The sequence below is a fragment of the Muntiacus reevesi genome, chromosome 3 (genome assembly GCF_963930625.1).
Source record: "Muntiacus reevesi chromosome 3, mMunRee1.1, whole genome shotgun sequence".
Taxonomy (NCBI): domain Eukaryota; kingdom Metazoa; phylum Chordata; class Mammalia; order Artiodactyla; family Cervidae; genus Muntiacus; species Muntiacus reevesi.
The window spans coordinates 47814859-47830963 of NC_089251.1; the positions used below are offsets into that span (position 1 = coordinate 47814859).

Consider the following 16105-nt stretch of genomic DNA (forward strand, 5'->3'; position numbering starts at 1 on the left):
TGTCGAAACTAATAACAAAACAATTAGGTTTGCATTTTGAATGTTTTATCCACTTAATTTTTTAATTTGTTCATTTTATTTGTATTTTATGAATATTAATAAAATCTGTTCGTTATCCTTTATACTTGTGGTTTAGAAAATAATGTTCTAAACATCATCTCCTAAACTGGTTGCCTCATACAATCAGAGACTTGGCCTAGGAGAATGTGTAAGCAGTAGAGTGTGTGGGAGAGCAAAGTCTTTAAATGGCCACAATCCACATCCTACAGAAGCAGTGCTGACATACTCTAACCACAAAAACACCGAGAGGAATATACATACATTCCTGAGTGAAACTGAGCAGAGATTGACCCCAGATTCTCTTCACTCAATCATTTCCTCTCCAGAGTTTATCTGTGAGGATGAAGCAGAGAAGACAAGCAAAGGAAAACTAAAACTAATTTTTTTTTTATTATAGTATCATGAAAATTCAGATTATAAAACATACAAAAGAACATGAAATGAGGATGGGGAAGAGGGAAAGACAGAATGAGGTGGTCAGGGTGAGAGTGTAAGGAAAATATCCCCTTCCAATTGGGTCTTCACACTTGGTTCCAAGTCCATGATGAGCTGCAACAAGACACAGGCTGCTGACTTCCCACATGATCTAGCCCTTGAACTTGCAGATATAGGGTAAGTTCATATTACAGTTATAATCTTTCCATTTCAGATATCCTAAAGAGACAAAAGAGCTTGAGTCAATGGGGCTGGTGTAGCTTGAAGACCCAGTGGAGAGGAATCCCAGATTCTGGCCTTTTACCAAGGTCCTACTCAAAGGGAAGAAGATAGAAAGAAAGGAGAGATGAGGGGATGAAAGCAGACAAACCAATACTGTACTTCATAGCAGAGGAGGATTCTCTGACGATCAAGCCCAGAAATGAGGGATCAAAGGAAAAGACTAAGTAGAAGTGACCTTCTCTGTTTCTTACCTGATGTTCTGGACAGGATCCCACAGTGATCAGAGCTTGAGACAGTGGCAGGATTTCTCTCCCAGGCAAAATAATTGAGCACATCAGTGCTACTCCATTCCCATCCACCGGCATTGGGCTCAGAGCCCTATAGAGCAGAGGATGGAGTCAGGTGATGTAGAAAAACCTGTAGAATTCTCCTGGCCTGATGCCCTCTGCTCTAATGCCTTGTCCCCTCCACAGCATCATGGAATTTGCTCTGCTCTTCCAGATGATGCCCCACAGCTCTCCTCTAGGAAACTCTCCCTAACTCCCTGCTTCACTTGGCAAATTCCACAGCCAATAATCACAAAGGCCAATAAAACACCTCAGACTAATATGTCACTATCTGAACTACACTTGGGGATGTATTTGCAATTACCCTCTGAACCTCCAAGACAATGCCTGTTTTATAAAAAAGGAAAGTGAGAATGAAAGTTGCTCAGTCCTGTCCAACTCTTTGCTACCCCATGGACTACACAGTCCATGGAGTTCTCCAGGCCAGAATACTGGAGTGGGTATCCATTCCCTTCTTCAGGGGATCTTCCCCTCCCAGAGATCAAATCCAGGTCTCCTGCCTTGCAGGCAGATTCTTTACCAGCTGAGCCACCTGGGAAGCCCATTTTAAAAAGAAAAAGAAAAAGAAAAATTCATCAATCCTAAATCTTGATTTAGGACTTGCTAAGCACAGAATATTCAGACTCAAGGAAGCATAGATAATTACAAAGAATTACAAATTCATGCTTGTGTGAATTGTGTAAAAGCTTGATAAGAGGCAGAATAACTTTAGCAGGTGTCTAGGAACTGGCACAGAACTCAGCTCTTCAGCTGCCCTCAAGGCCCTCACTTTCCCCAGTTATCTTCTGAGTTCCAGGGATCTCTTGGGTATTTGCTGGGCTGGCAAATGGGATGGGGCAGGGGGTGGGTGGGGATGAAGCTGAGTGATCATAGCATCTTTGGAAGTAATAAATTATAAAGGAAGTAAATGTACCTCTGTGGGGTCATGGAGCCCAATCCAGACATTTGATTGGGTTCTCAAGTTGTTCCTAACCAAGGAGGCCAGGAAGGATCCCTCAGTCCCGCTGAGCACAGACGCAAGGTGTCCTGAATGTCTCCTCTGGCAGGCAAACTGTGTGGGGAATGAAGAGACACAGGAGGAGCTTAGACACCACTAGGGGAAGGGCAGGGCCAAGAAGGGATGTGTTTGCAAGCATGAACTTCTTATTCTCATCCTAAGGAAACTCTTGAGGATCCCCATACCCCCACAACCCTGTCTCTGACTTGCTTCTCCTTATCTCTATTAACTGCAAACCCCAGAACTCACATTTGCATCCATCCAGCTTCTGGATACTGTATACAAGACATAGCAGGAGGACCCATAGGCTGTGGAACCTCTGGGACAGCTGATCCTTTCAGAGCGCAGTTCCTTCTGGGAATCTACTCCTGAAGAAGAAGAAATAAAGGAGAGGGATGAGGTAAAATGGAGGTAAGGGATTAAAGTATGGAGGCGACCTATGAGAATATCTATGAGGCCAGTGCTTGGGGCAGTGACACCAAACTCTTAAGTGCCTCTCACCATTGCCAACACTCCAAGCATTTCTCTTTCTTAAATCATGAACTAGATGTACTAGTTGGGAGATGGTGTGTTTTCTTTTTATGCATCTGCCTAATTCAAACACTCTTTTCCACCTCTGGACTGTTTGTTCCTACACTGGATCCTCATCATTCTTCTATGCATATCTCTGCTTTCCCTCCTTAATCAACTCACATAAATTAGACACTACTGAGAAAATGAAAATCATCTCATCCCACTGTTATTGAACCACTGGGGTGCCTCCTACCACTAGGTACCCTGAAGAAAGGAGTGATGACTCAGGAATCCAGGCAGTTATGCTGTGTTGGGATATCCCATTACCAGGGGAGGCACAGGAGCTTTCCTCCTCACCTTGACCCTGAGCAGACACTGGGAACCCAGTGCTAGAGGCAGAGAAATCTCACCTTGGACCTGAGACAGGAGCATCAGACAGGAGAGCAGCATCCAGGACAGTCTGGGGAGGCCCAGGGAAGGCAGCATTGTGTCCGTGAGTGTGGAGGCAGCTAGAGAACTAAAGGGAGGGTGGTCAGAGAGAGGGTGTGAGAGATCCCGTGTTGTACCTCTTGTCTTTTCCTTCATCTAGTCCCCTGGGAATAAATCCATCTTGGTAGCATCCCTCCTCTTCCATGGTGCTGGAAAGAATTAGAAAATCTACACATCCTAGTGCACCTGAGATCTCCCAAGAGCTTCCCCTGGTCTCAGAGCTCCCTTGTTCTCTGAAGACAAGGGCCCTTGTACACTTTTCCCCCATCACAGGTCTCACCTTATCTCGGCTCCCACTTAACTGTCTTACAGGGATCTGCACTGGCTTCTCAGGGCAGAAAAGACTGGGCTTTTATAAGAGAATTTGAGGGAGGGGCACTGAAATGAATAACAGGAAAGAGGAGCCAGGACAGGGATTCAAGGACATGCCTGCCACAGGGAGGAGTCTCTTCCCAGAAAAGCCTTGGAGTTGCCGCAAATACTGCCTCTTCCTCATTATCATATTAGCACTTTTTCCTGGAAGAGGTGAAGTTTGTTCTTCCCACTGACTTTTCCATGATTAGCCTCTGTGGCACAAAACAAGTTATTAATTGTTTAAGGGGCACGTCTACTGGAATAGTTCTTCTGGTTGATGTCTCAAGTGCTCACTCTTCTAGGCATACACATGTGTTTTTTTCTAATTGTGCAGTGGAAATAAATAAATATTGGATATTAAGTAGAGATGTGTATGGGAACTATAAGTATCACAGATAAGTGAGGGCAAGAAGATCCTGAAAGTAAGAGAACAGAGGTTCAGCATTGCCTCTTCTACATGGTAGTTCATTTTAAAGAAACTTCAGAATCATCTCATAAGTCAATAGATGAGCCAAAATCTTAAGTGAAATGAGAGGCAGAAGCTTGCCTTCCTGGTATTCTGAGAGATGGAGATAGTGGATAGTGATAATTTGATATAATAAGAGGCAATGAAGGAATTTCAAACCTAGGAGTTCTACAGTCACAGGCTGCAGAGCTAAAGGAAGAATGAGAGAGGGTGAAGGAATGATCAGAAGAGGGTCTGGGTGAAATCGTAGATCTGATCCCACACTGCATATAAGTTAGATCTCTGCTCCATCAAGATGCTCAGTCTGCTGGGCTGACAATTGCCTTCCAAGACTATCACTGGGCTATTGATGAAAAGTAATTTCTATTACATTCTAGTCAGGTAGTCAAGTGCTATATGAAAACACTAAGAAAACTTCATTAGTCGGGTTTATGTTTGAGTTGCCAGCTTTGGTAACTCTGAGACACACGACCTGTGATTGAGGTTCAGATTGGCCAATCTAGGGAAACATTACAGGAATTCTCTATAGGCCCTGACCCTCATGTGATCTTTTTAGCTAGTTTATGTGCCGGTGGAGCTTTGTAAAGAGCTCAGTGCAACCAGGGGTGTAATTGATTCATGTCCTGAGATTCCAAAAGTGAATAAGACCCACAGATAATCTAATAGGAATGATAGGAGAGCCAAGGGACTCTTTTATTAAATAACAAAAGAAAGAAAAGAAATTACTTCACAAATATGTGCAAGAATGTATAGAAAGAAAGGAAATTACTTCACAAATATGTGCAAGAATGTGTAAATACAAAGCCATAACTATCATGAGAGCTAGGGGAAATTAAAACTCAAATGATCAATTTATTATGGAAATGATGATTGGTAGGATTATTTGAAACATAATATTGCTACATTAAAATAATTATTTGACGGAATTCCCTGGCAGTCCAGTGGTTGAGAGTCCACGCTCTCATTGCTGAGGGGCCAGGTTCAATCCCAAAAAGAGTAACTAAAATTCTACAAGCTGTGTGGTGTGGCCCAAGAGAAGGATAATTTTTACTTGAAAAGAAGTAAATAGTAGTAATTACATATGGGAAATGGAATTCTGGAATTCTTGTGGGGAAAGATACCATTTTAGATTTAAGTAAAGACACCATTTAGATTAAAGTACCCTAAAACTATAGAGTCATCTATTCTAGTAAGTAAAATTTATTGCTGTCTTGATTAATAAAGCACACCATTTGAGGGTTAGTTGTGAAATTGCCAGCATACCCATGGAAGAACCAGAAGACAAAAAGGAAGATTTAGATATCACAGATAAAATTTTCCCTGTATTTAGCAGTCCTTGCTGTGATTTCATTACCAGAAAACCAAGAATGGAAGAAACCCTCTAGAATATGGATTTAGTGACTTAAAGAGAAGTAGTACTCCTCCGAGAAAATAGGGTCTATTTGACTATTTAGAGTGATCATCCTCAGCACTGTCTTGACATGAATGCTGAAAGTCTTAAATATTTCTAGAAACCCATAACTTTTAGCTTCAAGGTAATTAAATTTGTCAAGCAAATGGGATTTTGAGCACATCAGTGTTGATGTGGGAAGCCTTGGGGTCTTTCCAGAGATTGTTCTGATTTTTCAATTCACCTGTGTATCACTGTTATTATCCTTTGCTAGAGCTGTAACTCAGCAGTGGATATAAAGTGGAAAAGGAAGTGAACGTGAAATTGGTATACCAGATTTTGATTTCTGCTATACCTCTTCTTAGCTATGTGTCTATGCTACCCATCATTCTTTGAGACTGCCTCCCAATATCTGTTCCATCTAAGAAAGTTTTGTAAACAGCAGTTACGGAAACCACCTCCTCCCATCCAAGTTTTTCTCATTCCAGCTTTGTTAACATTTCATTCCTATTTTCCGATATACCCAAAATCTTTGCTCTGAACCACAACCTTGCACTTTCTTCCAGATTTAGTGTTTAGTGTGCTTTCCCAGTTGGCTTAAATGATTTATGAGGAAACTTAGCATTGTGCTGTTCCTAGTCTCTCAGTTGCGTCCAACACTTTGCAATCCCATGGACTGTAGCCTGCCAGGTTCCTCTGGCCATGGGGCTTCTCAAGGCAAGAATGCTAGAGTGGGTTGTCATGCCCTCCTCCAGGGGATCTTTCCAACCCAGGGATGGAACCCAGGTCTCCCACATTGCAGGTGGATTCTTTACCATCTGAGCCACCAGGGAAGCCCAAGAATACTGGAGTGGGTAGCCTATCCTTTCTCCAGGGGATCTTCCTGACCCAGGAATTGAACCAGGGTCTCCTGCATGGCAGACATATTCTTTACCAGCTGAGCTACCAGTGAAGTCCACGCTTAGCACTAAATTTCTATAATGTATGACATAAATTGTTTGGGCAAAATGCTAAATATTAAGGTAATATTCAAGCCCAGAAGATTTTCAACTGTGTGATTTGCCTAGTCCCACAAGACTATACCACAAAAAGACTCTAAAGTTATTTATTTTTTGACCAAAACAGATTTAGGACTCCACCAGAAGGTTATATACTAGATTCAAAGAAGCATGTCTTTGAAATGAGCAGAAACCCAACTGTACCTTCAAGAACCACCAACCACACCGAGCATAATGTTGACCACAGAAATTCAAATGCCAGCATTTCCTAATCTTCTTGATTTGCTTAGTCAAGCCATTGTTGGCTCTGATCTTTTCTTTCCTACTGAACTCAGTTTTATATTGTTGCTGTTGTTCAGTCACCAAGTCATTTCCTACTCTTTGTGACCCCATGGGCTGTAGCACACCAGGCTTCCCTGTCTTTCAGTATCTCTGAGTTTGCTCAAACTCATGTCCATTCAATCCCAGCATCTTCTTCTATTTTGACTCAGTATATGATTTTGTTTTTGTTAGGACTTTCCTTCCCTCCAGTGGAAATGTCCTGGCTTCCTTCCACCTACTGTATGCATTATGATACTATAAACAGCTTAAATAATACAGAGATTATTGATTCATTAAAGTATTCTGGAGATAGACTGTTTCAAGTTTCACCTTCAGAGGCACACAGTTGTCAGGAATCTAGGTAGAGGTCTCCATGATAACCTTGGCCTTTCCCTCAAAATAACCACAGCAGCCCAGAGGTTGTCTGACAATTTCTAATGCAGTAAAGAAAGAGCAGGAGGAACAAAAAGGCTCCTTTCTTATACATTTTTTCTTACTGTGGAGGAACATTTTTCTCACAAGCCATTAGTCAATACAATGTTGTATTTTACTGGCCAATGTTAGGTTGCAGTTCTATACCATTAAAAAAAGTTATTAAAATTGCCTTAATTTACTTTGACCCTCATGATTCATCTCCCGGGACTAGGCATACCTTCTTCAAAGCCAAATTGGAATTTATAAGCAGAACTTCAAATGAATATCTGTTATCAATCAACATTTTCTACAGTACCTACAGCCATGCTTATCTTGAGATACTGATCACAGAGGCTATTTTGCTAAATTAATAATCTTTATTACTGACAAGTTTGTGTCTTGATTCATGTATTAAGTTTTCTTCCCTTAGTAAACTGTCATGAAGTTTTTTATCTGGAAGTCTAGAACAAAGTTAGGGAAGCATCCATCTTTCCTTCCCCTATATCTATTCTGTCCCATTGAGCCCTCTAAAATGTGTGTCTTTCAGGCTGTCCAGAGCTTGACTTCTTCTGACACAGTTAATAAAAATAGCCCTTTCCCTTAATATTTGTAATCTCTTATTTTCTCTCTCTAGAAACTAGTCCCACTCAATTTAAGGGGAATATAAAATCCTCCAATTTCTTTCTGAGCCCCCAATGCACAAAATTTGTATCAGAAACTTTGTATGATATCCAATGCTTGAGTTCCCCAAAGTGTCTTCTTGTCCCTCCTCCTACTGGGTTTTTGAGAATTCAAAGGTGCCTTGACTGAGACAGGACACAGACTTCTTTCATGCTGACTTAGTTTAAGTTATCTGCATATAAGATACTGACATGTATTGCAATTCACTCAAACCAAAGGGAATATTTTAGGAAGGACAAAGATTTATCTTAGTACACCCAAGATTAGGACATATACCATCTCATGAAGTACTAGGAATAGGAAGAACACATTCAGACTGTGAGGGTACACTTTTCTTCCTTTTCTCTTTATTTCACTGGGTTTTATTCATATTTTTTCAGCCCATCAATTTCCTTGCCTTTGGGGTACAGGAAGAGTGATCCAACATAGTTAACTAATTAGAGTTCTACTATACTTTTTACTTCATGGACTCAAAAGATTGAATATATTCTTAGTAAGCAAATTCATTTTCAGGAGAATATCTGATTAGTATTCTATTATGCATCGAAGCTTGTTCTGCTTGCCACATAATAGGTCAATTAACCAAGAGACAAAGTGTTGAGCCCAAGAATATGACTCTATTTGGAAAGTTGGCTGACCAAGAAGATGGCAGACTAATGTCTCAAAATAGCAATCTTATCTGTGTCTTAATGTCAGGTGCTTTTTTAGACTGGAGAAGGGCAAGAGTTGAAAAAGTAAAGAACATTATCTTGCAAATATCTCCTGGGATGGTCAACCTCAAAGAGAGAGTGTGCTAATCTTTTCAGGCAGAGGGACAGGGTTATCTGAGGCAGAACATTATGTATGATTATAATAGCAAAAGCAATGAAAAACAAAGGTTAAAGTCAAAGAAACAAATCCAACATGGATTCAAAATTGACTATTTCCTGCAACACTCACATCCAATTAACTGGGGCAAAGAATTTAAGTCCTTTGGGATCATTGTAGGAGCTGCATTCACCTCTTAAATAGGAACTGTGGATAAGAATTAGTTCTTAGAGAAGAGGGCCAAGAAGTCACCCCAAAAGAAGTTACTGGACTGTTTCCAGTCCAGTAAAAGAAGCAAATGGACTGTTTCAGCCTTTGGTTCTGATCTTGGCTTGTTTCCTAATCTAAATTCCCTTGGATATTTCCTCAGGTACCATATCTGCTTTTGAACTGAGACTATCCTATACTTATCCAGGAGTTATCCTGCTAGCTGTTGTGTTCACTGTTCTCATGGTATTTGTCTAATCCTCATCTGCTTCAAGAAATATGTATTTAACCTATTGTAATTTGAATTTCTGCCAGTCACTGGGAATGAATGAGCTGGTCCAAACCTCATCTCCAGTAGGATCAGCATATCCCAATAGGATCCTCAGCCTCTGTTGGTGCCTCTGTCCTTGACTTTACATAGATTTCAGTAGATTATCTGAATGAATATGATAGCAATTTGTTGCTGTTTAGTCACTCAGTCATGTCCGACTCTGCAACCCCTTGGACTGCAGTTCACCAAGCTACTACGTCCATGGGATTTCCATGGCAATAAACCTTTAGTACGTTGTCGTTTCCTTCTCCAGAGGATCTTCCTGACCCAGAGATCAAACATGCAACTCCAGCATTGGCAGGCAGATTGTTTAACATTGAGTCACCAGGGAAACCCATGATAGTAGTAATAAATACAATTAGTAAAGAGTAAATACAAATAATAGTTGGGAAAAAATTAAAGGAACTTAGGGACCCTATTTGTCAATATCACTGAATGTAACTTGTGTTTGAATTTTTATTTTTAACAGATTTTCTTTATTTTATTGTTGTGTTGTTGTTGTTCAGTAGCTAAGACATGTCCAACTCTACATAACTCCATGGGCTGCAGCTTGCCAGTCTTCCGTGTCCTTCACTATCTCCCAGAGGTTACTCAAACTCATATCCATTGTGTCAGTGACGCTATCCAATCATCTCATCCTGTGTCACCACCTTCCCCTCCTGCCCTCAATCTTACCCAGCCCCAGGGTCTTTTCCAATGGGTCAGCTCTTCGCATCAGGTGGCCAAAGTATTGGAGCTTCAACTTCAACATTAGTTCTTCCAATGGATATTCAAGGTTAATTCCCTTTGATTGACAGATATGATCTCCTTACAGTCCAAGGAACTCTCAAGAAGTGGATTTTTTTATTATTATTATTTCTTTGCCTTTTCTATGATTCAGTGGATGTTGGTACTTTGATCTCTGGCTCCTCTGCCTACTCTAAACCCCACTTGTACATCTGGAAGCTCTCAGTTCATGTCCTATTGCAGCCCAGCCCAGCTTGAAGGATTTTGACCATTACCTTACTAGCATGTAAAATAAGAATAATTGTGCAGTAGTTTGAACATTCTTCGGCATTGTTCTTCTTTGGGATTGGAATGAAAACTGACCTTTTCCAGTTCTGTGGCCACTGCTGAGTTTTCCAAATTTGCCAACGTATTGAAGGTGGCACTTTAACAGCATCACATTTTAGTATTTTAAATAGCTCAGCTGGAATTCCATCACCTCCAATAGCTTTGTTTGTAGTAATGTTTCCAAAGACCCACTTGACTTCATACTCCAGGATGTCTGGTTCTAGGTGAGTGACCACATCATCATGGTTACCTGGGTCATTAAGACTTTTTTTGTATAGGTGAATTCTTGCTATTTCTTTCTAATCTATTTTGCTTCTATTAGGTCTTTACCATTTCTGTCCTTTATTGTGCCCATCCTTGCATGAAATGTTGTTTTGATATCTCCAATTTTCTTAAAGAGGTCTCTAGTCTTCCCCTTTCTATTGTTTTCCTCTATTTCTTTGCATTTTTCACCCACAAAGGCTTTCTTATCTCTCTTTGCTATTCTCTACTTCATAATTTCTACTTTATATTGTCTTTATTAACTAATTGAGTAATTTGTTCAATTACTATATTTACACGTCTAGATTTTAATCATTTGCAATTTTATTCCTAATAGAAGAGAGGAATTATTCCTCTTATAGTAGCCAAGGCTCAGTCTTAAGTTTTATTTACCAAAAGATAAAGTATATAACGTGTACTTTTTATTCTTATTACCTTCCAAGTCCAATAATAGTAATATTTGCAGCTCAACCTTAGTCAGCACTGCCAGAATAATATAAGAAGTAAATGATCCCTTGAAGGAATTCAGTATCTTTCTTCCAAGAATGTCAAAATGTGAAAAATTCCAGGAAGATGACTTAGAAGAGCCCAGGTCAAAACTATCCTTGAAACATATGGAAGATTTTATGGAAGATTTAAAACTAAAGGACATGCTTTAGGATATATTAGTCAAATATTAGGATGCTAGCTTGGTTCTTTCATCTTATCCTAAACCTGTCAGTATAAAATATACAGATAACATGTACTTTGTGAAACAAGGCAAACGGAGCAAAACCTCAAAGCCCCTGAGGCAATGAGGAAAGTTATTAGTGTATTGAAAAGCTGATACTATAGCTGTTTGATTTTTATTAGTCATATTCTCATAATGAACAGTAACTCTTAATTGTATCTACCTTATGGCCTACACAGTTATTGGGGGCAATAAAGTTTTTATCAGGAAACTGCATCAACTTTATTTGGTTTCAGAGTCTCACATTTGAAACAGTTCCCTCTTACATATCATGTTTGTTCTTGTAATATATCCACTAAGTAATTTATAAAAGTTATCAGCTGTTATTTATTTTTCTTTTAGGATTAACTGGTCATAATACAAGTATAATTATTCATTTGAGAAATAATTAAGATTATGTTTCCAACAGATTACCATCAATTATATTTAGTATGTTGGTGGTAATTCTGCAGCTATGAACTGCATTTCCAGTGGTAATATTTCCTTTGGTGAAAAAAAAATAAAAAGAAATATATCCTTAATCATATTGCATTTGTTCCTTTTTATTGGAGTATAATTGACTTAAAACATTAGTTTCAGTTGTGTATTATGATTCAATATGTTATACATTATACTCCATTTAAATTTATTATAAAATATTGACTATTTTCACTGTTCTATACAGTACATTCTTGAATCTTATTTATTTTATGTATGCTAGGTTTCTACCTCTTAATCTCATACCTCTATCTTGCCTCTCCCCTCTTCCCTCTGCTAGATTTTCTTTAAATCTGTAAATTTAAACCACTAGATTTTTTCTTTAAATCTGTAAATCTATTTCTGCTTTGTTGTATTCATTAATGTTTCATTTTTTAGAGTCAACATATAAGTGACAACATACAGCATCTTTCTTTCTCTGTGTGATATATTTCACTCTGTATAACACATAATACTCTCCAAGTCTATCCAACCTGCTGCAAATAACAAAATTTCTTTCCTATTGTATGGCTAATTTTCTATTAAATGCATGTGTATGGTATATAAACACATATAGATAGAATAGCATTGACATATATATGTCAATACATATATTGACATGTATATGTATATATATGTGTGTGTATATGATATATATATATATATATATGAGTGCTTAGGTTACATATATATCTTGGCTATTGTAAATAATGTTGCATTGAGAATTATGATATGTGTATCTTTTTGAATTTATGACTTTTAATTTTTATGAATATATAACTAGGAGTGCAATTGCTAGATCACATAGCACTACATTTTTAGTTTTTTGAGAAAAATCCATACTGTTTTCCATAGTGACTGCACCAGTTTACATTGGTACTCACAGTTTACTAGGGTTCCTGTTTCTCTATGGCCTTGCCAACATTAAATATTCCTGAATTTTTGATAGTATACATTCTGACAGATTGATACCTCATTGTTCTCATCATAGTTTATTTTTTTTAATTGCTTTAAGTGTATTGGTTTCTGCCTTACAACAATGTGAATTAGTCATCATTATATAGATATATATCCCCTCCTACAGAGTTTCCCTCTACCCTCCTATGCCACTAATTTACATCATCACAGAGTGATAGGCAGGGCTCCCTATGTTATGTAGCAGCTTCCCACTAGTTATTTATTTTACACATTGTAATATATATATGTCAATGTTATTCTCTCAGTTCATCCCATCATCTCTTTTTCCCACTGTGTCCACAAGTCCATCTTTATATCTGCATCTCCATTTCTTTCCTATGAATAAGTTCATCAGTACTATTTTTCTAAATGACATCTATATACATTAATATATGACATTTGCTTTTCTCTGACTTACTTCCCTCTGTATAAGAGTCTCTAGGTTCATCCACCTCGCTACAACTGACTCAAAATTGTTCCTTTTTATGGATGAGTAATATTCACTGTATATGTGTACTACAACTTCTTTATCTATTCATCTGTAAATGAATATCTAGGTTGCTTCCATGTTCTGGCTATTGTAAATAATGCTCCAATGAACATTTCTTTAATAATGAGTGATATTGAGCATCTTTTCATGTGTTTATTAGCCACCTGTAGATATTTTTTGGAGAAATGTCTATTCAACACAGTTTTGGAAGTTCTAGCCACAGCAATCAGAGGAGGAGAAAAGGAAATAAAAGGAATCCACAATGGAAAAGAAGTAAAACTCTCACTGTTTGTAGATGACATGATCCTCTACACAGAAATCACTAAAGAAACAACCAGAAAATTACTAGAGCTAATCAATGAATATAGTGAAGTTGAAGGATATAAAAGTAATACACAGAAATCTCTTGCATTCCTATACACTAACAATAAAAAATCAGAAAGAGAATTTAAGGAGACAGTCACATTTACCATTGTAACAAAAAGAATAAAATACTTAGGAATAAATTTACCTAAAGAAACAAAAGGCTTTTATATACAAAACTATAAAAAAATGATGAAAGAAATAAAAAATGACACAAATAGATAGAGAAATATACCATGTGCTTGGATTGGAAGACTCAATGTAGTGAAAATGAGTATATTATCCAAAGCAATCTACAAATTAAACCCAATTCCTATCAAACAACCAGTGATACTTTTCACAGAACTAGAACTAGAAATAATTTCACGGTCTGTGTGGAAACACAAAAGACCTCAAATAGCCAAAGTAATCTTGAGAAAGAAAAATGGAACTGCAGGAATCAACCTTCCTGACTTCAGATTGTACTACACAGTTATGGTCATCAAGACAGTATGGTTCTGGCACAAAGACAGAAGTATAGATCAATGGAACAAAATAGAAAGCCCAGAGATAAACCCATGCACCTATGGACATCTTAGCTTTGACAAAGGAAGCAAAACTATACAATGGAGAAAAGACAGTCTCTTCAAAAAGTGGTGCTGGAAAAACTGGTCAAATACGTGTAAAAGAATGAAACTAGAATATTCTCTAATACCATACAAAACAATAAACTCAAAATGAATTAAAGACCTAAATGTAAGATCAGAAACTATACAGCATAAGCAGAACACTCTCCAACATAAATCACAACAAGATCCTCTATGACCCACTTCCCAGAGTAATGGAACTAAAAACAAAAATAAACAAATGGGACTTAATTAAACTTAAAAGCTTTTACACAACAAAGGAAACTATAAGCAACTTGAAAAGACAGCCCTCAGAATGGGAAAAACTGATAACAAATAAAACAACTGACAAATAATTAATCTAAATATACAAACAACACATGCAGCTCAATACCAGGAAGATGAACAACTCAATCAAAAAATGGACAAGAGACCTAAACAGATATTTATCCAAAGAAGACATACAAACACATGTGTCTTTTTTAATTATGGTGTTGTTAGGGTATATGCCCAATAGTGGGATTGCTGGGTCATGCAATAATTTTATTCCTACTTTGTTAAGGAATCTCCATACTATTCTCCATAGGGGCTATATCAATTTACATTCCCTTCCAGTGCAGGAGAGTTCTGTTTTTTCCACATCCACTCCAGCACTTATTGTTTATTTTTTTCATGATGTCCTTTCAGATTGGTGTGTGGTTTTTATTGCATTACTCTAATAGTAAGTGCTATTGAGCATCTTTTCATGTGTTTATTTGCCTTCTGCATGTCTTATTTGGAGAAATTGTTGCTTAGGTCTTCTGCCCATTTTTAATTGGACTGTTTGTTTTTCTGATACTGAGCTATATGAGCTGCTTATATAGTTTCAAGATTAATCCTTTATCAGTTGCTTAGTTTACAAATATTTTCTCCCATTCTGAGTGTTGTCTATTGTCTTTTCGTCTTGTTTATTGTTTGCTTTGCTGTGCAAAGGAGTTTAAATTTAATTAGGTCCCAGTTATTTATTTTTGGTTTCATTTCCATTACTCTAGGAAGTGGGGCAGAGAGGATCTTGCTGTGATTTTTTTTTTTTTTTTTTTTTTTTTGTTGTTGGCAAAGTAATGTCTCTGCTTTTTATTTATTTATTTATTTATTTATTTATTTATTTTAATATTATTTTATTAGTTGGAGGCCAATCACTTCACAACATTTCAGTGGGTTTTGTCATACATTGACATGAATCAGCCATATAGTTACACGTATTCCCCATCCCGATCCCCCCTCCCACCTCCCTCCCCACCCGACTCCTCAGGGTCCTCCCGGTGCACCAGGCCCGAGCACCTGACTCATGTATCCCACCTGGGCTGGTGGTCCGTTTCACCATAGATAATATACATGCTGTTCTTTCAAAACATCCCACCCTCACGTTCTCCCCTAGAGTTCAAAAGTCTGTTCTGTACTTCTGTGTCTCTTGCTGTGATTTTTGTCAGAGTATACTTCACATGTTTTCCTTTAAGAGTTTTATAGTGTTTGGACTTAATTTATTTTGACTTTATTTTTGTGTACAGTGTTAGGAAGTGTTCTAATTTTGTTCTTTCACATATAGCTGTCCAATTTTCCCAGCATCACTTATTGAAGAGATTATCTTCTCTCCATTGTATAGTCTTGCCTTTGTTGCTCAAGATAAGGTGCCCATAGATGTGTAGGTTTCTCTCTGAGATTTCTATCTTGTTCCATTGGTCCATATTTGTTTTTTCTGTGCCAACTTCATACTGTCTTGATGACTGTAGCTGCGTGTGTATATATAGCATTCAGCAATGCTGTCCTTCTTCTGAGGCAATTGCTAATTTCCCTGAGGAGTGTTCTGGTCCTTTCTCCATGATTAAGGTGACTAGAGACATTGCCCTGTTTCATAATAAACACAAACCAGAGAAACAAAACACTTTTTAAAACCATAATTATATTTAAAACTAAAATGCTCTAATCTTTTTTAATACTCTAAAAGGGAAAATCCTGCATCTAGTTTTCCCTATTTTAAAACCATGGAGCATGTTTCCATGGTAAAATTTTATCAGAGAAGTTAGCATGCATTCCTTCCATCCTAAAGAAGACTTGTGGTGTACTATCCAAATAGGAAGCAATATAAATCTGAGAAGTCAAGAAGTGTTTTTTACACTGC

At 37.9% G+C, this 16105-nt stretch overlaps 1 protein-coding gene across 1 annotated transcript; it reads right to left on the bottom strand.

The window, feature by feature from the left end:
* Positions 1-646: 646 nt before the first annotated feature.
* LOC136162829 (lithostathine-like) lies at positions 647-3060 on the bottom strand. The gene is made up of 5 exons (XM_065927271.1): positions 2985-3060; positions 2311-2429; positions 1978-2115; positions 969-1095; positions 647-714 (listed from the first exon to the last, which is right to left on the bottom strand). Exons 1-5 carry the CDS (start codon positions 3058-3060, stop codon positions 647-649), a joined length of 528 nt encoding a protein of 175 aa, XP_065783343.1.
* Between the last annotated feature and the right edge of the window lie 13045 nt (positions 3061-16105).

Excerpts from the sequence above, each read along its gene's own strand:
- LOC136162829 (XM_065927271.1), bottom strand. The coding sequence starts at position 3,060 with ATGCTGCCTTCCCTGGGCCTCCCCAGACTGTCCTGGATGCTGCTCTCC. Across the intron at positions 1,096-1,977 it reads GGCTCCATGACCCCACAGAG|GGCTCTGAGCCCAATGCCGG; the intron begins GTACATTTACTT and ends TCTGCTCTATAG. Across the intron at positions 715-968 it reads GATCCTGTCCAGAACATCAG|GATATCTGAAATGGAAAGAT; the intron begins GTAAGAAACAGA and ends TTGTCTCTTTAG.